The 24,940-nt window shown below is 40.1% G+C and overlaps 2 protein-coding genes across 5 annotated transcripts in view; both read right to left on the bottom strand.

The window, feature by feature from the left end:
- ATXN1 (ataxin 1) overlaps positions 1-24,940 on the bottom strand; it is a 462,258-nt gene that overhangs the window by 346,608 nt on the left and 90,710 nt on the right. For all 4 annotated transcript variants that reach the window (XM_031935685.1, XM_031935684.1, XM_031935686.1 and 1 more), the window contains exon 2: positions 10,578-10,703. The gene's annotated coding sequence lies outside the window, so the exon portion shown is untranslated. The remainder of the gene's footprint in view (positions 1-10,577; positions 10,704-24,940) is intronic.
- LOC111541132 (translation initiation factor IF-2-like) overlaps positions 15,832-24,940 on the bottom strand; it is a 99,612-nt gene continuing 90,503 nt past the window's right edge. The window contains exon 3 of the mRNA XM_031935687.1: positions 15,832-17,830. Within this exon, the coding sequence (XP_031791547.1) occupies positions 17,748-17,830 (83 nt within the window). The 3' untranslated portion in view covers positions 15,832-17,747. The remainder of the gene's footprint in view (positions 17,831-24,940) is intronic.

The following is a 24,940-nucleotide window of genomic DNA, read 5'->3' as shown; positions in this document are numbered from 1 at the left end:
TGGTCTTGAACCCCTGACCTTGTGATCCGGCTGCCGCGGCCTCCCAAAGTGCTGGGATTATAGGCGTGAGCCACCGTGCCTGGCCTGTTTTGTTTTTCTTATTTCATGGATTGATAAACTGAGACCCAAAGAGATTAAGTCACTTGCTCAACATTAGACAGCTATTAAGTGGAAGTTCTGTATTCAAACCCAGGAAGTTTGCCTCAAGAACCCACACTTTTCAACACATCATACTGTTTCTAAGCAGAATTATAACTATTTATTGTGAACTACCTCAGAAAACATATGGTGGCTGTAATCAGTTGTCTCAGGGCTAGATTTTAAATATCTGAGATTTGGGGATTGAATATACAGCATAATGGCTATGGTTAACAATGATATATTGTACACTTGAAATTTGCCAAGAGAGTAAATCTTAAATGTTTTCACCATGCAAGAAAAAATAACTATGTGAAGTGATGAAAGTGTTAACTAACTTGATGATAATAAACATTTCACAATATATATGTATATCAAAGTATCATGTTGTACACAAATTTTATTTGTCAATCATACCTCAATAATGCTGGAAAAATAAATAAAGCCAGGCACAGTGGCTCATGCCTGTAATCCCAGCACTTTGGGAGGCCGAGGTGGGCGGCTCACCTGAGGTCAGGAGTTCAAGACCATTCTGGCCAATATGGTGAAACCCCCTCTCTACTAAAACTACAAAAATTGGCTGGGTGCAGTGGCGGACGCCTGTAATCCCAGCTACTCAGGAGGCTGAGGCAGAAGATCGCTTGAACCCAGGAGGCGGAGGTTGCAGTGAGCCAAGATTGTGCCATGGGCACTCCAGCCTGGGCAACAAGCACGAAACTCCATCTCAAAAACAAAATAAAATAAAATAAAACTTTGGGATCCATCAAGGTACTCTGGTCTGGACATAGATCCTTAAGATTTCAGGAATAGTTCACTTGTCTTTTACATCCTTCCTCATTGAAGTTACTGTTGCTTACAGACACTTCCTTTTCTGCTATAGCCGACACTAGGCAACCTTGGAGAGGGTACAGCCACAATATCACCACATGGACCCATATATACAGTCTGCAGAGGGCAGTTCAACGTAAGTACCTACTATAGTGAGGGGCACCTTATGCTGTAATGAAGTGTCATAGTCTAATTGCCTTCCTGAGTTTTTGTCACTAGGTATTTAGGACGCTTCGGAGCCCTGGCTCTCACAAAAGTGCAACAAAATATAGTCAGTACTTCCTGATGAATGAACTGTGACAGTCACCAAAAAAGTTTGCAACCCCATGGCTAGTGCAGCAGAATGGCTAAAGGGAAACTGGGAGTCTGCACATTCACCTTAGCCATGGTATATTTCATCATGGATCTTGTAAACAGCTGAAGGGTCAGGTTTTTAAATGAATGCCAAGATCAGGACAGACAAAAAAGAAATTCAGCTAAGGTTCTTTACTCTGCACAACAGACAGGGATCAACTTACATGAAATGCTAAAAAATGACCTGGGTATTTAATGTTTCCAAGTCAGTCGTCAATTAATAAATGTTGGTGACTAATTTCTTAATTAGCTAATCCAATGACAGTTCACCTGTTGTCATGATTTTATAAACAAGAAAACTGAAGGCTGGGCAAGGATATCATGCAAAAAAACGTGACAAATCTCAAACTGAAATTCTCTATTACAACTTACTGACTCGAAAGCATTAATAGGAAAAAACTCGATTTTATATATGTATATACACATATGCATACATATATAATATAGAATAATATATACTATTAAGTAATCTTCCCCGATACCAAAATATTATTTTAAAAGATGTGAGTAGCATGCCTCACACACTGATCTTCATAAAATTCCATTCTGAATTCCTTGTCACAAGTACAAATGATGATTTTCTTTTTAGTGGCGTTTCTTACATGTAATATTAAAAAGCATCCTATTCCTTCCTTTGGAAAGAACTTTTGAGGAGACAAATTAATTTTGGAGATGACTTTTCATTTTATTTAAGCCAAGTTATTTTTTTCTCTTTTGGTATTTTAGCCAAACAGACTTCTTAGAAATGAAAAAAAAAAATAGTAACAAGTATATTCCTAGAGCGGAGTAGCCTTTCAGAATCGAAAATGTTACATCAACCCTTTAATGTTACCCAGTCTTGGTTTTTTAAATTCCCTTAAGAAAAAAAATACCAGATATTCACAAAATGTGGCCAGAACTGGATGTGTCATTTATTTGGATTTCTGATTTGGCCGACATGGTTACGCATGACATAAAACAGTTAAAAAAGCAGTTTTTAGTAACCTCATAAATATGGCTTACAGTGAAGCTGAAGCAATTCTATCTGATGTTAGAATTTTCTAACGCCACAGATATACTCCAGTAGTTTAGTTTAAACGATGTGAGGCTGAATTCAACTATTACTATAAAAATTGTTTAACCAAAAACATCTATTTTTATAATTTTTATGACATAGGAATTAGTACTAAGCTTATCCAAAAACATTTTTAAGAACCTTACCTGAAGGATTATTTGTGTATTTCTAAGTGGGCCCTTTCCTTTCTTCTTACCTCTGTAAATATTTATTAAACCGTATTATATGCAGGAATGGGCTTAACACTTGGGATACAAGGTTTAAAATAAGTCAATTTCTGTCCTCATGAATCATTTACCAAGATAGCTATATGAACAAAGAATTGCAGTATAATAGTGGTAACACAGCAAGAGGATATTTTCCTTTTTGTTTTTTTTTTCCTTGAGATGGGGTTTCTATCTGTCGCCCAGGCTGGAGTGGAATGGTGCAGTCTAAACTTCCTGGGCTCAAGAAATCCTCTTGCCTCAGCCTCTCAAAGTGCTGACATTACAGATGTGAGCCACCATGCCTGGCCAGGAATTTCAATTAGGCCTCAACAAATGAGTGGGAGTTCACCAGGCAGAGAACAAGAATCTCATGCAAGAAGAAACAACAGGAACAGGTGCATGGCTATTACATACCCAGTATGTTTAGGAAGAAAAGAAATGTTATATGGAGGGATGGAAGGGATGGGAGTCAAGGGAGATGAAATTTAAATGGTAAGTTGATAAGGAATTCCTAGAGGCCTTAGATGCCATGCAGTGAAATTCACATTTTCCCTTATCAGGAGCAGAAAGGTAACAAAATCCTTTCCATTATTCATTTTACTTCACCATATTCATTTGCTACCAAAGGGGTACTTAAAAACACACACACACACACACGGATTGCCCTAATATTAAAAATACTTTCATTCTTGTTTTATTTACTTCTAGCCTTTGTGGATAGGCATAGATTTTTGTCATTGCTTTGTAATCAACGTGTTTGCACAGTTTTGAAATAGGAATTTTCTACTAAACATTTGTTGGCTTTAGCCGAAAGCTGCCTTCTTCCATATTTTAAGTTTGGTCTGAAGGTTTCTCTGCACACAGTGAACTGTAACCTACCTGGATATGCAAACAGGCTGTAACCTATCCTTGTACCAATCTCTGAGTTTTGGCCAATCCCAGGCAGCCAATCGTTCAAACCCTGTTCAAATAAGGCAAACACCGAGCTGAAACCAATCTGGCTGTTTCTGTACCTCACTTCTGTTTTCTGTCCACTGTTTTCCTTTTTCTGTCTATAAATCCTCTCCAACTACACAACAGCATGTCAGAGTTGCCCTGAATCTATTCTGGTTCGGGAGGAGAGGAGTAGGGAGGAACTGCCTGATTTGCAAAGAGTTCTTTGCTGAATTAAACTCTGTTAAATTTAATGTGTCTAAAGTTTTTCTTTTAACACATTAGATTATGAGTACTTTTCCATATTTCCACATACTACCAAGGATTTTCAAGTGTAGGAGTAATTCAATCAGACCCTTTTTTCATAAGATAATTCTCAAAAGAGTAAAATAAATGGAACATAGAAAGAAAAGACTTTATAGGCAAGGGACCTCTTGGAAGCCGCTGCAGCAGTCCGGGCAGGTGATGCTGAAGGCCTGCAACAGAACGGGGGCCTGGGAGTGGAGAAGAATGGGTAAACTGTCACATTAAAGAGGTGAAACTCAGGCTGGGGGCGGTGGCTCACGCCTGTAATCCCAACACTTTGGGAGGCTTAGACAGGCGGATCACGAGGTCAGGAGTTTGAGACCAGCCTGACCAACATGGTGAAACCCCATCTCTACTAAAAGTACAGAAAATTAGCCGGGCGTGGTGGCGCATGCCTGTAATCCCAGCTACTCAGGAGGCTGAGGCAGGAGAATCCCTTGAACCTGGGAAGCGGAGGTTGTAGTGAGCTGAGATGGTGCCGCTGCACTTCAGCCTGGGCGACAAAGAGAGACTCCGTCTCAAAAAAAAAAAAAAAAGAAAGAAAAAGGAAAAGAAGAGGCAAAACTGCAGCATATGAGCTAGAGATGAAGCAGAGGAAGAGGAGGTGTCCAGCATCAACGAATGGTGGTCTAGTGACTCTGGAGTCCATAAACATAGGATAATGACAAAGTCGGGTTTAGATTCAAGTTGAAGACAACTATGTGATATCCAACTGGAGTCATGTGGGAGGAAGTTGGAAACCATTGAGCTTAAACTCTGAAGAGAAAGAGATAGAAATACTAATTGTGTATGCAGAGTTGATGAGGACATCATGATGGTGGAGGTGCCTTCAGGGAAAGCATGTGTGGTAACAAACTCTAGGTCACTGCTTTTCCTTTTTACTCCAACAATGTGCACGTGTGCCAGTTCAATTCTGATTTCTTTTGATGCACGGCAAATGCCTCCCTTCAAAGCTCTCAAATTGTCACTAAAGAAGGGGACTGACCTACCATGAAAATCCGCATCTGTTTTGATGATGCCTGTTAGAAGAAGGTACACTGCATTTCCTGAATGGGTGTGGTTTTACTCACAGCTATACAAAACCACACAGCTTCTCTGAAGGACTTAGGCAATTATTAGCGTGTGATAGCATCAGCAAGAGGAACGTGTTAGAACACATTTAACAGAAGGCATTTTGGGTGTTGCTTTACAGAACATTGGCTTAAGTACCTGAAGGGAACTATACTCCTCTTGGCTGGAAAGCACTGCGAGAACTTTCTAACGATGTTCTTTAGAGGGGGTACTGGACTGGTGCTTTTCCTATTTACATCTGTTCCAAAAGCAGTGCCTGTGGTTTAGGTGGTTGTTTGGAAATCATGCACCTCTCAAGGATGCCTCACGGTAAACGATACCAGTGACACAGTTTCCAACTAGACAAATGCTCTTTTAGAATCATTTTTTTCTGTTTTCCTACCATGGATGGCTACTTGCAAGGAAATAGTACATTCACCACTAAAGACCTCCAAAACAGAAATGCCAGCATCTGGCATTTTGCTAAAATCCTATACTGTATAATTTTTTAAAAATCCTGTCCCTCATTACTCCTCCACCTGACATCCTTTTAAACAAAGGCTCAAAGTTAATTATGCAGACAAGTGCACCTTTCTCTTCTGTAGCTGACAACCTGGCTCTTGCCTTCTGCAACCCAAAAACAGCCCCACTCCCATCAGATGGAAAGAACTACATAGAGGAAAATCTAGTAAGGCTCCATGAAGCACATATTAAAACCCTAATGTGCCCTTAACATTGCTTCAGCAACTTGGGCTTTTTTCCTTCACTTAGATGAGAATTTGAGAAGAATCCACTAGGTAATACCTTTCTGCTCACCAAACCTCCTCTAGTCAAAACTGAATAGAGACCTGAGAGCAGATACTTCTCCAACACTGTGCTTGAAGATGCTTGCTTTTTCACACAAACTGAATTCAGGATTGCCACAACTTCTCCAGGCAAAACTGTGAACTAAGCAACAGCCCCCCGCAAAAAAAGAAAAAAAGTTGTCAAAAAAATTTGTTAATGCATTTGGTAGTGGTTAGGTTAACAGTTAATAAATGTCCTGATGGCCACGCTGGTTCCTTTCTAGGTTAGCTAAGCTTCTATGAGTTCTTCTGTTTGGATTCCATCTACCAGGGCTGGAGCCACCAGCAAGGGCATTCAGGAGGTGCATCAGAAGCAGCAACGCCCTGCAAATCTCTCCTGGATCATCCAAGGCCAGGCATGCCCTTGTTGGAACAAGAGGCGGAGGAAGGAGAGGGCCAAGTTTCACCACCGCAGTCTGCTAACATTGGATTCAAATCCTGAATCCACCACTGTGCACTGTGGGTGCTTTGATGTGCGTCCACTAGAGCTAAACTTGATCCTTTTCAGCAGCGGGACCACTCTTCTGCAACCAAAACTGACAACCTGCGAGGCCTAACAGCTGAAAGAAATACCACTCAGAATAAACTGCCAAGGGCAGCAGGTGTGGCTTTGGGAGCCAAGGATAAAGCTTTTAGTTTAGCAGAGTCCCGTTCCCAACCTCAGATCTTTCTCCCAGCCTACTGCTCCAGCCCAGCTCCTCAAAGCTGACATCCCCACTATCCCAATCTTAGACAGGGGCTCCTGTCATTACCACCAACAGAGTCAGTAATTTAAAAAGATAAAGAGACAAAAAAAGATTTCCAAAAGAGCCTCTGCCCTAGGGGAACACTTTATGTATTCAGAAGAAAGTGGGTTTCTAAAGGTTCAAAGAATATGCTGACCTCACATCCTGAAAAGGCTGGGCAACTGAAGAGGGAATGCAACTCTTATGGCTTGATGTTGCTTAGGTCAACAAGCAAAGATTTCCCGGACACCTACCATAGACTCAGACCTGCACCCTTTGCTGTGGGAGAGGAGGCAAAGAGGAGGATGCACAATTATTTTCAGACAGTTATTCTCAAACCTTAGTGTGCAAAAGTTAACTAAGGTCAGTTTCCTGGGTTCTACATCCCCAGAACTTCTGCTTCATAAGCCTGGTGTTGCTGAATCTGCAACTTCAATAAACACATCCAAGTGATTCAGAAGCAGGAGGTACTGGGATTAGACCACACTTGGGAAGCACTGGTCTGTGATTTGATTCCTGCCCTGAAGCCATGTGCAACCCATGTGCAATTGTGCTGATGGCAAACACTCACAGAGTAATGCACACCAGTACATTTTATAAGATGCAGGCCCTAAATGTGATAGAAGTTCATAAAGAGACGGCTCAGGGCTGGGCACGGTGGCTCACGCCTGTAATCTCAGCAATTTAGGAGGCCGAGGCAGGTGGATCACGAGATCAAGAGATCAAGATCATCCTGGCCAACATGGTGAAACCCTGTCTCTACTAAAAATACAAAAATTAGCTGGGCATGGGGGCACATGCCTGTAATCCCAGCTACTTGGGAGGCTGAGGCAGGAGAATCGCTTGAACCTGGGAGGTGGAGGTTGCAGTGAGTTGAGATTGCCACTGCACTCTAGCCTGGCAACAGGTAAGACTCGGTCTCAAAAAAAGAAAAAAAAAAAAAAAAAGAGAGAGAGAGAGAGAGACCAGTCAGTGAAGTTCTGAGGATTCAGGAAAGACTTTGTGAGTGACAGCCAGGATTTGTGTCTTTGGTAGAACTTTGATAGAGACAGTCCCCAAGCAACTGTCTTAATCAAACCTTCTGATTCAGCAATGACAAGGTGGCCATGGCATACAGCATAAATGGAGATGAAGATACAGGATAGAAAACCACCAGCAAACAGGTAAAGAGTCTTCCTATGTTGATTACAGGAAGGATACTGTCACCAGGAGAATCACAAAACTGGCACTTCCAGATAACACTGTTTGCATTTGCTTTCTACCACATTCATGTGGTTTCCTGCACTTCATAATTTAATATTTGTAAGAGAAAAAATGCTGTTATGAAACCCCAATAATGCACCACTTGAAGGCAGAAAGCCAGCTGCTAACAAGAGTGACATCTGAGCATCATTTCTGAAGCGCTGCTTCAGAAAGGGGATGTTTAGTAAGAAAGAACAAGAATAAATGCTATTCAATGTCAAACAAAGTGTGGGGATCCACAGGGTTAACGGGCTGGCAGATAACCAGTAATGCAATGACAGCAAGCACAGAGAAGGAAAAAGTCAGATCCCCTAAAGAAAAACAAAGGACAGTAATTCAAAAGAGGCCTATCTCGCTTATTTGGATATAATACTTAGGCCAGGCACACTGGCGCATGCCTGTAATCCCAGCACTTTGAAAGGCCGAGGCAGGATGATTGCTGGAGCCCAGGAGTCCAGACCAGTCTGGACAACATAGCAAGACCTTGTATCTACAAAAAATTGAAAAATTAGCCAGGCATGGTGGCGCACTCCTGTAGTCTCAGCTACTGGTCTGTGATGATCTGATTCCCGCCCTGAAGCTGTGTGTACCCCTGATGAGGTGATGACAGACACCCACATAGCAACGCATAGCAGTGCATTTTATATGATGCAGGCCCCAAATGTGATAGAAGTTCATAAAGAGAGACCAGTCAGCGAAGTCCTAAAAATTCAGTGAAGACTTTATGAATGAGAGCTGGGATAGTCCCAGTCTCATATAGTCCCAGAACAAGCTGTGATTGCACCACTGCAGTCCAGCCTTGGCAACAAAGAAAAAGAGACCCTGTCTCAAATAAATAAATAAATAAATAACAATAAAAATTAAAATAAATAAATAAAAATGAATATGTTCATAAAGCACTGTGCCACATTTTTTAAAATGTTACAAGGGAATAAATTATTTACTGCAGGCCAGGTGCAATGGTTCACATCTGTAATCCCAGCACTTTGGGAGGCTGAGGCAGGCAGATCACCTGAGGTCGGGAGATGAGACCATCCTGGCCAATATGGTGAAACCCCATCTCTACCAAAAACACAAAAATTAGCTGGGCATGGTGGTGCACACCTGTAGTCCCAGCTACTCGGGAGACTGAGGCAGGAGAATCGCTTGAACCCGGGAGGTGGAGGTTGCAGTGAGCTGAGATTGCGCCACTGCACTCCAGCCTGGTGACAGAGCAAGACTCCATCTCAAAAAAAAAATAAAAATTATTTACCATAGATGCTGACAGTCCTGTTTGACCAAAAGGTTGGCTGTCAAATGGGCAAATGGGGCCAGGAGGACCACCTGAGGACCTGGCTCCTTTCCTCCACACTAGTTGATACAATGAGCCCCTCTGCAAGCGACCTGCCATGCCCACACAGAAATTCTGTTGGGCAAGAACTGAAGTGGATAATTATTTAATTCATTGCACTAGAGGGAACTGAATTATAAATTTGCAAGAGACCTTGAAGATAATTTAGGCACAAACATTTTTTTTTTTCTTTTGAGATGGAGTCTCACTCTGTTGCCCAGGCTGGAGTGCAGTGGTGCGATCTCAGCTCACTGCAACCTCCGCCTCCCGGGCTCACGCCACTCTCCTGCCTCAGCCTCCCGAGCAGCTGGGACTACAGGCGCCCACCACCATGCCCGGCTAATTTTTTTGTATTTTTAGTAGAGACGGGGTTTCACTGTGTTCACCTGGATGGTCTCGATCTCCTGACCTCGTGATCCGCCCACCTCGGCCTCCCAAAGTGCTGAGATTACAGGCGTGAGCCACCGTGCCTGGCCTAGGCACATACATTTTTAAAGGCGAGTCATTCAAAGATGATGAGTAAGTTCTCCAAGGTGACCAAGACAGGTGGGGCAGACCTAGGCTTCAATTTGAGGACTCTGCTTTCAGGTAATATCATGAATGGGGTTGATAAAAAAAATCCTTGGAAGTCCACATTATTTTGGTGTATGGTCTGGAATGTTTTTTATCATTTATTTATAGTTTAGAGTGTTTGAATTCCAACTCCCAGACTGAGACTGTCATTCAAGGGCCCATGTATAGCTAAAAGTTACTCAGTAAATGTTTGCTGAACAGGACTTGGAAATCCCCATCATCTTTTACCTTGCCCATCACAATAGTCATGCATCGTTTAATGACAGGGATATGCTCTGAGAAATGCACTGTTAGGTGACTTTGTCACTGTGCAGCATCATAGAGTACTTACACAGGCCTGAATGGTACAGCCTACTACACGCCTGGGCTATACAGTATATAGCTTATTACTTCTAGGCTACAAACCGAGACAGCATGCTACTGTAGTGAATACTGTAGGCGACTGTAATACAATGGTAGGTATTTGTGCCTCTAAACACATCTAAACATAGAAAAGGTACAACAAAAAGAAAGTATTATGATCTTATGGGACCACAGTAGTATGTGTGATCTGTCATTGCCTGAAACTTCATTATGTGACACAAGACCGTATTTGATCACAGAGGCAAAAAACTTGCTATTAAATTGAATCTACTTGCTCTCATGCGATTAATCCCTTATGCTTTCAGCTAAAATGGAGTATCTGGTGGATGTAGTTTGTTTGCTGTTTGTGTGTTTAGTTGTTTGGGTTTGCTTTGTTTTTGCTTCTGTTCTTTTTTCTAACCACAAATGCATTCTATTCAGATCACACTATTCTGCAAGTTTCAGAAACAAACACACTAAGTAAATGCGGTTGCTCTCTCAGCGCTCTGACGAGGACATTTTCTCAAATGTCCTGTTGTTTGGGATGTAGAGATATAGCAATGCACTTGAAGAAGAAGTTCTGGTACACCAATGAAGTGATGCCCGATGACATTTAAAGCTAAAAGATGTCAAGTCCTTTGGATGACTTACCAAAAACGATTTGTGTTTCAAGACCATCCGTGCAGGCTGAAATCCACTCTTTCTCTCTTGTTCCTGGTCTGCAACAGCACTACGTTTGAAGCTTCAAAACAGACTCTTTCACTATGCTCCAGTATGCTGCAGTCAAACAAAACAAAACACCAAGTCAGAATGAAAATGCCACTTCAAGCAGTTAGTGGATATTCAGGGGGAAATCCCTGGCCTTTCTCAAATGTAGATTTCATAACCTCAAACAAGCATGTTAATTATTAGGATGAAGCCATCTCACTTCTTATCTGCATAAGGTGCCCTAAAATACTGGAGGTGGGGTGTGGGAAGGACAAAAGAAAAAAAAAACCAAGCACGACACTGGGGAAGGTAGCAGGTCTTGAAAATCACGATATACACCCAGTGGGAATGCACTTGCAAAATTTCAAGTTTACCGATTGAAAGATGTGAATAAAGAAAAATTCATTACATTTAAGTGATTAAAAGACTGATGTGCAGTATCAAGGGCAGAAAGTGAGAAAAGTTTGTTTCAAATGAAAGACTCAGACTGACCAACTGATGTGAATACTTTTTAAATAAAGAGCTATTAAGATGGAACAAAAATGGTAAAGCATATGAGAGAGAATATTTTCCATTTTGCCCTATAAGTAGGTAATGGATAGGTTTCCCTTGTGTGATTCTTGATAAACTGATAAAAACTTTCTCCACCCAAGTTAAAAAGCAGTAGTTACTTTACACACTGAATATGAAATGAATGTTTAAAATATGCATGCCTCTTTACCCCCACTCGGAGCAGCTGATAAAGCCTACACATTAGAACCTCATCTGACAAAGTCACTCTGAAAAGTTCTTTCTGCCTTGTGAGCTTTTAACGCTCGCTCGTCACAGGCTGTTGTTTAAGCATCTTCTGATGCTTAGTCAAATCCACCCCACCGTTTGTTTTTTGACAATGGCCACTTGAGAGCCTAGAAACAGTCTTCCAAAGATGTCTGCCTCCTTTTTTAGCCTTTTACGAGCTCATACTCATCTGTGTTGTAAACCCATTGGCCGACTGTCATCCAGTTCCCTGAGTATGGTGGCCACATCATACTTGTAACTCTAAACTCTATAAATCTCCGAAGGTCCCGGGGTGATCATCAAAGAGTGCATCAAGTGATCAAGTTGTAAGAAAGAGGATATGCTCGTATGCCTCAGAAGCTTACTGTGTGAATAACTAATTCCTTGAAAGCCTTCTGTAACTATTACTTTATGGAAGAGTCAACCTTTTTTCCAGGACGTTTGGGGAGTTGTGTCTATCTGTGGTTAAATTCCTGTGAACACTAAAAACTTTTGAGGAGGAGGAGAAAGTGTCTCTCAGTTAATGTTTAAACAAGTGAGTTGAGTTAATGCCATTCAATTTTCCATCTAGTTGGAAGAACAACTGCCTGAAAATGGCAAAAGTCTTTTTTTTATTTTTTTTTATGCTATCAATACCCACAGAAAATGGGGTTGTAAGGATTTTATTAGTTTTATGTAACTCAGCTCCCACTCAAATGTGTAACAGTAACATATTGATAGAAATCAACATAAGCCAGGAAGTTCAAAGCACGACAAACTGTCTTTAGTTCACCGGCTTGGTAAAAACAGAATTTGGAGGGAGGAGGAGGATTTAAACAAGCCCACTGCAAGTTACTGGCTTGTATCAATCTTTTCCTTTTTAACTAAAAATATCTTGCTGCATTTCTCTTGTTACCAACTTCATATCTCGAGGTATTCTAGAATTGGAAGAGGTCCTTGACATTTCATTCCAATGTCTTCTGCACAGGAACCTGCTGACCCAGGGAGGGTGACATACCTCTCTTTAAAGTCATACAGAAAGTTAATATGTACTTTGACTGCATTCTGGGTTCAGTCACTCATGCTCATTGATGCTTAATGGACATAAACTCATTTAATGAAATGTAATGTGGTTTTAGTTTGAAAAATTCTACCAGTAGCATAATACTTCCTCATAGTACTGTCTGTTTTGTTTTTGCCATAAGAAAATAAATTGCCGTAAGACATAAATTCATTTCTGGATTATATTATTTTCAACTGTCTTGCAGCAAAATCGATCTGGGAGAGGCAGAATGGCCCTATTTGTTACTTCAGCAATCTTCACCAGCTGCCAAAGCCAGGTGTCCAGAAAAGTAAGGTTTATACTATTCATAGAGAAGAAAAAAAGAAATAAGGACTCATCTAAGTGACAATATTTTCCATTCTTACTTATATCTGTAGATGTGAAGGAGTTGGAAGTGATTCATTCTGTGATTTATGGCTGACCCTCATTTGCACATGCTACAACAGCTATGAGGCAACTCTTATCAAAAGAAAACCACTGAAAATTCTACATACCTCTTTTTAAGCAATAATTTCAATATGCTTCCCTCTTTCAGCAAACTCTTTATCAATACCATTAATAATAATCAATAAAACTGGCTCAGGTTTAATCTCTGTCACCGATCCCTTCTCGTTTACCATTTAAAGTTATGCCTGCATATGTGAAAGTTGGCTATATTTTAAAAAGGATCTCACTCCAGAGGGTTTTCCAATTTGACAGGCATTTTGGTGAAAATTTTCCAAACAGTTATAAGCGACAGCAGCAGCAGCAAAGTATGGGATATCAACAAGCTAGAAATAGTGACCTAGGAGTCATGAAATTTACTTTTCAGTCTTAGTGTTGTAGCTAACTGGACTTTTAAATGTAAGTCACAGCCTTTTAAATAAAATTAGTTCCTAATCTATCAAATAAAGGAACTTATTAAATGCTCACCATAATTAATTCTCAATTATAATTTGTTTTTACATAGGAAGAGACAAACAGGTTCTCAGTAGAATATCAAGTCAGGGAAAAAAGCTTTGTTTTTTTTTTTTTTTTTTTTTTTTGTTTGAGACAGAGTTTCGCTCTTTCACCCAGGCTGGAGTGCAGTGGCACAATCTCAGCTCTCTGCAACCTCTGCCTTTGGTTTCAAGCAATTCTCCTGCCTCAGCCTCCCCAGTAGCTAGGATTATAGGTGCCCACCACCACACCCGGCTAATTTTTGCATTTTTAGTAGAGACGGGATTTCACCATGTTGGCCAGGCTGGTCTTGAACTCCTGACCTCGTGATTCACACGCTTCGGCCTCCCAAAATGCTGGGATTACAGATGTGAGCCACCACCCAGCCCAGGAAAAGGGTATTGTAATCAATAAATAGGGCTGGGAAACCTGGCTCTTCATCTGGAAAGAGATCTCTATCTTACACCATATGGATCTAGATATATAACTAAACATATAAACATGTGTTTATACAGATATACATATATAGCATTTATTATACATATATGCTATTTTATAAAATATAGAAAAATAATTTTATAAGCATGAAAGGCCTTGTAGGTTATTGTAAAGATGTTGACTTTTAAGTAAAATGGGAAGACTGGAGATAATTTTTAATGCAGTAGTATCATGATCTGCCTTATGTTTTAAGGGCTCATTCGGTCTGATTGTCAGGAATAGACCATAAGGGGATATAAACTAAAGCACAAGTTACTGTTACAAGCAGCCTACAGGATGGCTTCCAGTGACCCCACCTCTTAGAATTCATGCCTTTGCAAAGCCTTCTTAACTTGAGTGTGGACTGGATTTAGTGACTCACTTCTAGCAAACAGACTGTGGCAAAGGTAATGGGAGATCATTTCCAAGACTGGGTTACATGAAGATGGTGGCTTCCATCTTGGGATCTTGCATCCTCTTCTGGATTACTCACCTGGGGGAGGCTGACTGCCAGGCTGTGATGCAGTCCTGTGGAAGGGCCCACATGGCATATAACTGAGGCCTGCTAGCATCTATGTGAGTGGATTTGGAAGCAGATCCTTACTGTCCCCACCCCATCCTTCAGATGAGACTTCAGCCCAGGTTAACAGCTTGACTACAACCCCATGAAAGACTTAGAGCTAGAGACACCCAGCTATTATGTGCAGGGATTCACACTCAGAAAAACTGAGAGATGATAAACACTTGTTGTTTCAAGCCACTAAGATTTGGAGTAATGACTTACATAGCAGTAGATAACTAATACAGTTACAACGTATGAAACACTCTTCTGGGAACTTTACATGACTTTTTACAGTTGGAGAAACTGAGTCCCAAAGAAGTTAAATCACTTGTTCAACAGCACACATCCGTGGTAGAGGTGGGACTCAAACTCAGGCCATCTGACTCCAGAAACCAGGTTCTTAATCCCTGCATCACACTACCCCTCTTAGAACCATTTTTCCTACTTTAGGTGTGCATGCCTCAAATTTGACTTTCCACTGTAGAAAGTGCTAAAATCACATAACTTGCACAAGCAACAAACCATCTGCATCTTCATCAAACTTTTTTTTTTTTTGAGATAGAGTTTTGCTTTTGTTGCCCAGGCTGGAGTGCAATGGTGCAGTCTCGGCTCACTGCAACCTCTGCCTCTCAGGTTCAAGCAATTCTCCTGCCTCAGCCTCCCAAGGAGCTGGGATTGCAGGCACATGCCACCATGCCCAGCTAATTTTTTGTATTTTTAGTAGAGACAGGATTTCACCATGTTGGCCAGGCTGGTCTTGAACTCCTGACCTCAGGTGATCTGCGGGTCTCGGCCTCCCAAAGTGCTGGGATTACAGGCATGGGCCACCACACCCGGCCATTCATCAGGCTTCTTAACCTGCCACATAGCTCTACAATTCTCACATCTTTGATACCTTAAGTATATCATAAACTATATTCAGTCATCAAAGAAGACAGAAAGGTAGCCTCTTGCTGTTTGAAGAGCAACCTCAGTATGGTTCTTCCATTTCAGTCTGGTTAATCTGGGTCATTTAACTATTAGAGAATTTCCAGCACCAGTTGCCAATGCTGTGATAGTCCTATAAACTGAGTGTCTTTTTGCAATTGTAAAGGGTTCCCCCTGAAACTACTCATTGGTGAGGAAAAGAATGAGATACTGAATAAGATAGCCACAGTATTTTCTGTTTGGATTTTTTTTGTGTGAGATGGAGTTTTGCTTTTGTTGCCCAGGCTGGAGTGCAGTGGTGCAATGTTGGCTCGCTGCAAGTTCTGCTTCCCGGGTTCAAGCAATTCTCCTGCCTCAGCCTCCTGAGCAGCTGGGATTACAGGTACCCACCACCACGCCTGGCTAATTTTTGTATCTTTAGTAGAGACGGGGTTCCACCATGTTGGCCAGGCTGGTCTCGAACTCCTGACCTCAGGTAATCCACCCGCCTTGGCCTCCCGAAGTACTAGGACTATAGGCATTAGCCACCGTGCCTCGTCAGATTTTTTTTAATACAGGAAAAAACCAATTTTCAGTTGGCAATAGAAAGCCACTAAGGATTCAAACTGTACGAAGTGTTTCAGTAGGAACCGGCAGGACCAACAAATTTTTTAAAAAGAGCTTTTGATTTATATAAAATATAATGACTATTGTCCTATAATTATTATAACAAATTAAGATGTTTCTTTCTGTGACATAGACATGTGAAATACAGGAGAAAGAAATTCTGCACTCCCGCCTCAATACACATTTAGAATGGCACTGTGCTGGGAAGAAACTGGTGCTGGATGGTGCAACTATCAATCTCACGTCTTAGGAAGATGATGCTCATCATGCAGCAGTCAGGAACATATTTTTTAAATTTGTATTTATTTATTTATTTATTTATTTATTCATTCAGAGACAGAGTCTTGCTCTGTCGCTTAGGCTGGAGCGTAGTGGTGTGATCATAGCTCACTGCAGCCTCGAACTCCTCGACTCAAGCAGTCCTCCCAGCTCAGCCTCCCAAGTAGCTGGGACTACAGGTGGGACCCATCAAGTCTGGCCAGGAACATGTTTTGGATCCATACTGATGGAATATTCTTTATTTTGGTCTGACTCTTAGGATTGTACCCAAAACCAAAGGAAACTAAAGAACTGGAAAGAAAGAATCATAAAAAGAAATACAACAAAACCCACTGCCATTTCTAAATCTTTCTGTTACCCAAAGTGCCTGTGTTTTATTAAAGGCATGTGATGCATCACCGAAGGTATTTTTTGCCATTTAAAAATACCAAACAGTAGTAACAGCTCAACAGCTAGGATGCTACCACTTAACCTGCAATTTGGACAATTTTGTGGGGATGAAATTACTTTGTCTTATGACACATGGAGCAGATGCTACTCGTTAACACACAAAAATGTCTAAAACAGAGCTTTAAAAAAATATGCATTTAGAAACGTAAGTAGAAACAGCTTCAAAGAGTATACGCAAAATGGCATAATACAATGAATGAAGAGTACGTTTTTTTAAGAAAGTCAATCAGATTAGTAAGTAAATTTTATAGGCCTCTCTCTAAATAAAGTATGGGTTTGAAGGAAAATGTCTTGCTTTTAATTTTTTTTGTAACGGAAAGAGGGTAGCCCATATCATATACCAGCCAGTATGTTCCATAGGATGTTATATTCCACTGTGGAACATTATGTTCTGCCACAATTAAAAGGAGGATAAAAAAAGGTTGGGATAATTTGTTTTTAAAAGGTTGGGATAAGACTTTGGAGGAACTTTGATAGGTTCATGTGTACTGTAAATCTATGAGAGGGGAGAAAGCACACATCTTGGCCAAAAATATGTTTGACCACAGAACACTTTTTCCAGAAGAAAGAAAACCAGTGGACACAGGGTGTAGACACTGACCAGACTACACCCTTGTAAACAATACACTAGGCCAGTGGTCCTCACACTGTTGGTTCTCACACTTAAAAACTCTTTGGGGTCCTCAATAAAGTTTAGGAGTATAAAGTTAGCTCTACACTCCTAATATTGATTTAGGAACCCAAGGAACTTTTAATTAGGTAGATCATATTTAACAATTACTGTACCATATTAGAAGCAAAATTGAGAAAAAATGTAAAATATCCATTGGTTCATTTAATAGAAATACTAATATACCCATTACATATTACATGAAATAACATCTTTATGAAAAAGTAATTACATTTTTCAGAACAAGAAAGTTAGTGAAAAGAGTGACATTGATTTAGATTTTTGCAGCTCTCTTTAATGCCTGGCTTAATGGATAATGGTTAAATTCTCTTCTGTGCCTCTGAATTCACTTTTCTGTGGCATGTTGTTTGGTTGAAGTATGTGGAGAAGATCTGGCCAATAGTTTCAGCAATTGTGGATATTCTTTTTTATATTATACCAAAACTCAACAAGTGGTAGTTTCTTAAAGGGGTGCAGCACCATGGAATCTGAAACATATAAATACACTCTAAGTATTCTTTTATATTAAAATTCATTAGTCTATTTTGAACTTTGAATGGATCTTTAGCTATGCATGATTTTGTAACATCATACAATGGTCATTTGGAAAATTATATTAGTTAATTATGCAAATTTTCCAAAAGTTGACATATTTCATTACACAGTATCATCACACATCATATAGCCTCTGAAAAACTCCGCTATACACATGTAAGAGAATGGGAATGGAATAGGTAAATAATGTCTTAGTATTATCATAAAAATAATTTTGATCTTACAGATGTCCCTCCAGAAAAGGTCTTGGGGATTCCCAAAGTGAGAACTGCTGACTAGGCAGACATTCTAAACTCCACAGATCCCTACTGGAAGTAAAAGCACAGAACTCTGGGTTTCCTTCCAGCCTCAATTTCCATAATTCCCACCATTTGTCCTCTTGGGGATCACTGAGTACAACCTGAAAAAGAACATTAACCTATGTGGTCAATAACATGAGATAAACCATGAAGAGTTATCTGTGGGTGGAAAAATGTATTTACTTAGATTCTACCAGGCAAGAATCTGTGAGAAGTGTGCATTTTTTATTTCATTTTATTTTTATGGGTACATGATAGTTGTGTATATTTATTGGGTAAACGTGATATTTTAATACAAGCATACAATGTGTAATGGTCAAATCAGTGTATTTGGGATATCCATCACTTCATTTCTTTTTGTTGGGAACATTCCAAATTCATTCCTCTAACTATTTTGAAATATACAATAAATTATTGTTAACTATTGTTGCCTTATTGTGCTGCTGAACTCTAGCTCTTATTCCTACTATCTAACTATATTCTTACAGCCACTAACCAACCTCTCTTTATTCCTCCCTACTCAGTACCCTTTCCATCCCCTGCTAACTATCATTCTACTCTCTATCTCCATGATATCATGTTTCTCAGCTCCCTCACATGAGTGAGAATATGTGATATTTGTCTTTCTGTGCCTGGCTTATTTCACTTAACATAACGTCTTCCAGTTCCAGCCATGTTGTTGCAAATGACAGAATTTCATTATTTTGTATTGTTGAATAATATTCCATTGTGTATATGTACCATATTTTCTTTATCCATTCCTCCACTGATGGAGAATTAGGTTGATTCCATATCTTGGCTATAATGAATAGCTGCAACAAACACGGGAGCGTAGGTACCTCTTCAATATACTGATTTCCTTTCTTCTGGATATATATATGATCGTTCTTTCTTTCTTTCTTTCTTTCTCTCTCTCTCTTTCTTTTCTTCCTTTTTTTTTTTTTTTTTTTTTTTTGACAGAATCTCGCTCTGTCGCCAGGCTGGAGTGTAGTACTGTGATCTCAGCTCACTGCAACCTGCAACTCCCTGGTTCCAGCAATTTTCCTGCCTCAGCCTCCCGAGAAGCTGGGATTACAGGCACGCGCCACCATGTCCAGCTAATTTTTGCATTTTTAGTAGAGAGGGAGTTTCACCATGTCGGCCAGGATGGTGTCATTCTCCTGATCTTGTGATCCATTCACGTCGGCCTCCCAAAGTGCTGGGATTACAGGCATGAGCCACTGCACCCATCTATGTTTCAAGAAACATGACTAAGAGCAGACTGTTTCTTTACATCAAACTTCTGTGCAGAAGTTAAGAAAGGAGAATCACTCTAATGCTTATTCCTAAAGACTGTGATAGACTTTCTACCTTGAATGGTGAATGTCCATGACTTTTCTTTAGCAAACACTTTCCTCCAATCTAGACTTTAAGAATCTAGTTAAAATTTCTTTTAACTAAAGGAATAAACTTTTAAAGTACACGGAAAGAGATTCAGAAAGACATTTTTCATGAAATCAATTCATGAAGTAACTAGGTAAATTATAAATCATTATCTATTTAGTAAGAAAGTACGCAAAGAACTACTAAACAACACCGATTATCTTTGGGTGTTAATGGACACATGCAATGATAACAGCTAACATTCGCATGTCAAGCCCTCGAGTTTCATTGTCTCCTGTAAGCCTTAGAACCATCCTAGGCAGTGGACACTTTTATTACCCTCCTTCTAATAAAGAAATGGAGGTGAAGGAGCTACATAATGTATCCACAAGTGATAGATTGAGGACTCCAGCCTCCATCCATCTGAGAGCAAAGATTCTCCACTTCCTCAGTCTGCTGCCTCCTTTCCAATTAATAGTTGACTGAACTTCAGTAGATTCTTCCTCTGGCAGGTATTTCACAATCATGAAACATCCTCTTCACTTTCTTGTTTCAAAGTGAGGAGTTGGCTTGATGAATTGGCTCAGAGCCCATCCTAAAACATGTACGTATCGGTAAGATTCTTTTGCCTCTGTAAAGCAGACTAGTTATCACATGGAAAAAGGAGTCTCACCCAAAAGCCACACGCTGGATTCGGTGAGGTTAAATCTTTTGATTCTTAGAAGGACATGAGGATAGAGCACTGACGTTCTGTAAACAAAATGATGTTCTGTAAACAAAATTCAAGGTATCCTCAGCCCAGCCCAAATCCCGTTTATTCCTCTGAAAACACATTTATGAAACAAGGTCAGCAAAAACGCCAGTCATCTCTAAGGCACCTCGGTAAGGCAAGGAGCTACGTAGTGTTATCCTTTTTAAGTGCTTTCTAAACGCTTAGCTCTCTTGGGTCAGTTGATTCACCATCCACCTCTGTCCCCTTTGCTTATTATTTCTCTCACCTCAGATGGCTTTCCTTCTGCTAACCCACAATCGTTAAAAACATACTGAATACTTTCTAGATTATTCTTAGTCATTTTTCAATGCCCAGCTCAAGACATCTGTCTTTCTATAACCACTGCAGCTCACTCTTTCCCCAAAGTGCCTTGGGCCAGGACTCCCATCAAGGTGGGCTTACCTGTGTGCTCTCTGACCCCCTGTAATGTTGCCTCATTTGTGTGAGTCTCGGCTTCTGCAACCATTAACAGATGACAGGTGTTCTTAAAAACCTTGTAGAGAAATCTCTCAAGACAGTGCACATAGTGCCAGATACGAAATGTCATGTTTGCTCTCATTTTTCTCTAATTGAGTGAGGACTAAAGAACACAGGCATGTTTTTAATGTTGATTTTATTTTTAAACATCTTGCCTTTTGGTCTTGCAAGTCAAGATACTAGCCGTGTAATTTAACTAGAAGCTTTAGATATTATTAAAGAGAACAGGAGTCTGTAGAGTACCACCAAGGGTGGTCCTACTGCAAACTGAAATAGAATAAAGTAGAATAGTATACTAACTCTTGGCAAACAATTCTCAGCCATTCTTAATGATATCCATTACCTCCCGTTCCATGCCCTGTTCAAGTTTTTCGTATATCTCTGTTTTCAATATGAATGCTACAAACTGGTATGGAGCTATTTTATTTTATTTTAATTTTATTTTGAGATAGGGGTCTCACTATGTTGCCCAGTCTGTTCTCTAACTCCTGGTCTCAAGCAATCCTCCCACCTTGGCCTCCTGGGTAAGGATCTTTGTAATGAATATTATTATTTGGATGACAGACTACAGGAAGTCCAGAATCCATCCCATTTTCTTGGCGTCATAATTACTCTTTGAGAAATTGTGCTGTACACTTTGTATAAAATGAGACCATATAAATCAAGCAATAATAACAACAATCCTCCCATAGAATGTCAAACTCATGAGGCATTTCCTTCTTCTCCAAACCCTCCTTTCTCTCAGACAAACCAAGTAATTGAAGACATGTATTTTCAAGAAACATGGCTAAGAGCAAACTGTTTCTCCACCACATCAAACTTCCATGTGCAGAAGTTAAGAAAGGAGAATCATTCTAATGCTTATTCCTAATGACTGTGATAGACTTTCTACCTTGAATGGTGCATTTCCATTTGTAAGCTCCATTTACAGAATCACACAAGTTTTTGCCTTCCTCTGAAACCTAACACCCTGATCTTACCCTTTTTTGCATACATCACTCTTGGTGGAAATTTTCAACAACCACAAAGGTGGGGGAAAGGGCGTGGTGTACACTGACTCCTTAGTCATATTTCCTGATGTTGCCATTTTAGTGTATTTTAAGTATTTACTTATGGCAACACTTAATTATAGTTTACAAAACACTGTTCTCTTTTTCCATCTGGCAGACCCCCTTGGTGTGCTCTACTACAAAAGGTAGTTTTCTAAATCACTGCTGTTAATCAGTAAAGAATTGATGCCCCTATTTGGTGAATAGCAAACTGCTCCCATTGCTCTCAGAAGTCTGAACTGAGCAATCTCTTTTCTTTTTCTTTTTTTTGCTTTAAGTTCTGGGATACATGTGTACAATACGCAGGTTTGTTACATAGGTATATATGTATCACGGTGGTTTGTTGTACCCATCAACCAGTCATCTAGGTTTTAGGCCCCACATGCATTAGGTATTTGTCCGAATAGAACTCAGCAGTCAGCAAAATATATTAAACTGGTCAGTTCTAGAATAACTCTTGTTGCCGACCTCCACATTCACATTGGTGATGTCTGTACTCCGTGCTCACTCCTGAGCACCTGTCACCCCAGACCACACCACTGAAGCTGACCACCCCACAACCCCAACCAAGAAACGGTAAGCCAAAGCAGAGAAACCAGGGTGCGTGCTGAAAGGGACTCCTGGGTCCGGTCACCTCTGTGGGTCCACTAAGCCTGTTCCTGGTACCCCACTATCACTAAGTGGCGCAACCTAGAAATACTGGAATCAACTCCTCTGCCTTCCCCCTTATTCCACAGGTCAGCAGGTACCAAATTCTATCAATTCTACTTCCTGGTTATGATACTTGAATCTTCCCTTTCTGCCTCTCCAGCAAGTCTGGCTCTGCCATCACTCACACCTCATGCCCTCTCACCCAGATGTCTGCCTGCTCTCATGGTTCTCCAATCACCTCTCCAGAACGCCATAAAAGCTGGCTCTAGAAAGTACAGATCTGATCCTTGTGCTCTCCAAACTGAAAACCATGGTGACTGCAGTATACTTTCCAAACTATCACTAAAGAGGAAGGGGGATATGAAACACATACCAGTAAATTACTCTCTGCAATCTTCCTCTGTGCTGTCAACAAGCAAGGAAAAAGAGATCTGGAGAAAACAGATGTGGAGGATACATGCAGAGGACCAAGAACCAAGATTTTACTCAGATTTCCTTCTGGGTTTACTTGGCTCATCTGTATTTTGGGTCAGTTTTTTAGAAACTCAATTTGACTTTTAATCATTAAATATGATCCTAGAAGCATGTCCTATGAGGCACTGCCAAGTCGCATTGATGCATTTCATTATTGCTTGAAAGGCCACATATTCAAAACACTACTAGAAGTCAGGCTAAAGAAAATAAAATGATTTTGGATATTTTTAAAGCAGTTACTAAAACAGAAACAAATGTTAATTTTAATCTCTGGCTCACTGTAAACTGACAAGATATGAATATGAATTTTACCAAGTAATGTATAATAACTGCTTCTGCTCACCACAACCACATGCCAACAACTCAATTTTATATTTCATTTCGATGTTACATGTGGAACATATAATCTAAATTACAAACCATGCTTATTACAGTCCATTTACTCTAGCTAATTTTTGATAGCATGACATCATTAGCATGAAAAAGCTTAGTGAATAACTATTCTCAAATTTGCTTTTATAAAAGCCATTGCAAAGTTTTACATTTCTAAACAAGTGAAAAACAATATCTGAAAAATTGTAAGATGATGTCATAATTGTCCAAATGTTGGTCAGTTCACCAACAGGCTTACTGAGGAGACTCTTTAGAAAGGAATTCTGCCAGGTAGTTTGTAGTAAGAAGTATCTGCTACGTATCATGCCCTTAAGAAGTTTACATTCCAGCAGGGAGGAAAGCATGTACACAATCTGCACTTTTCTTTCATTCTTTTTTTTTTTTTTTTTGTAATAATGTAACAGAATAAGAGAAGTACAAAAGAGCTATAAAGTTCCAAAAGAGGAACCATTTTATGCAGGAGAAGATATCAGCGAAGACTCTGGTAAGACAGTGGGCCTTAGGAACTAGGCAGATGGGAATTTTGAACTCCGAGTGTCTATTTCTGAAGTGAAACTAGTCAATGTGTTTGTACAGTTAACATTTATTGAGCAACTACTATGTGTTACAAAGTTCATAAATGTTATCTCTAAGCTTCCAAACAAACATGTAATGACAGCCTGGTTACAAATGATTAAAAAGGGACTACAGAGTCTATTAACATTCCCAAGAGTCATTAGTTCTTACTGAACATTAGTAAGCCAAAGGCATAATTATATCAACACAAGAGTTAATCACCCAGAAAAAATGACAGTCTTAATAAGAAAAATCAAGGGTCAAAATCATTATATATTTTGAATATGAATATGGCTGAATATGACAAGGATTTGAATACGCCAAAACACAAATCACATTTCCTGACATGTAACTGAAATGACAAGAACGTCAAGAACTTAAGTACATGTTTATTTTAACCTCTAACATCAGTATTGTGCAATGATTTCATTTTAAACTAAATGATTAAAATGTACCTTTGTTTTAAAATAGGTATTTGAGTTTCTACAACAGTCTTTCTGCAAGTGTGATCCAAGGACCTTTTACGTTAAATGCATCGCAGGAGGGTGCTCCCATTAAAAGTACAACTCCTGGGAACTCCTGGGCCCCACCCCGACCTACTTAACAGACTTTAAGGCCCAGCAATCTGAATTTTCAACAGAACAAAGTTGCACATTCAAGTCTTAGGGCCTCTGGTTTAGAGTTTCCTCCCTACATGTTTCCCTCTTGTTTTCTCCCTTACTGAAATGTGTCTTTGCTAACTTAAACAATTACTTTTCAACATCCTCCAAATGTTTTCTGTGTCATAGGGCATTAAAAGAAAAACAACTTCTAGCCAGGCGCGGTGGCTCAAGCCTGTAATCCCAGCACTTTGGGAGGCCGAGACGGGCGGATCACGAGGTCAGGAGATCGAGACCATCCTGGCTAACATGGTGAAACCCCGTCTCTACTAAAAAATACAAAAAACTAGCCGGGCGACGTGGCGGGCGCCTGTAGTCCCAGCTGCTTGGGAGGCTGAGGCAGGAGAATGGC

The sequence above is a fragment of the Piliocolobus tephrosceles genome, chromosome 5, assembly GCF_002776525.5.
Source record: "Piliocolobus tephrosceles isolate RC106 chromosome 5, ASM277652v3, whole genome shotgun sequence".
NCBI classification, from domain to species: Eukaryota; Metazoa; Chordata; class Mammalia; order Primates; family Cercopithecidae; genus Piliocolobus; species Piliocolobus tephrosceles.
The sequence above is the reverse complement of the archived record's forward strand: the minus strand, read 5'-3'. Positions and strand labels throughout refer to the sequence as shown.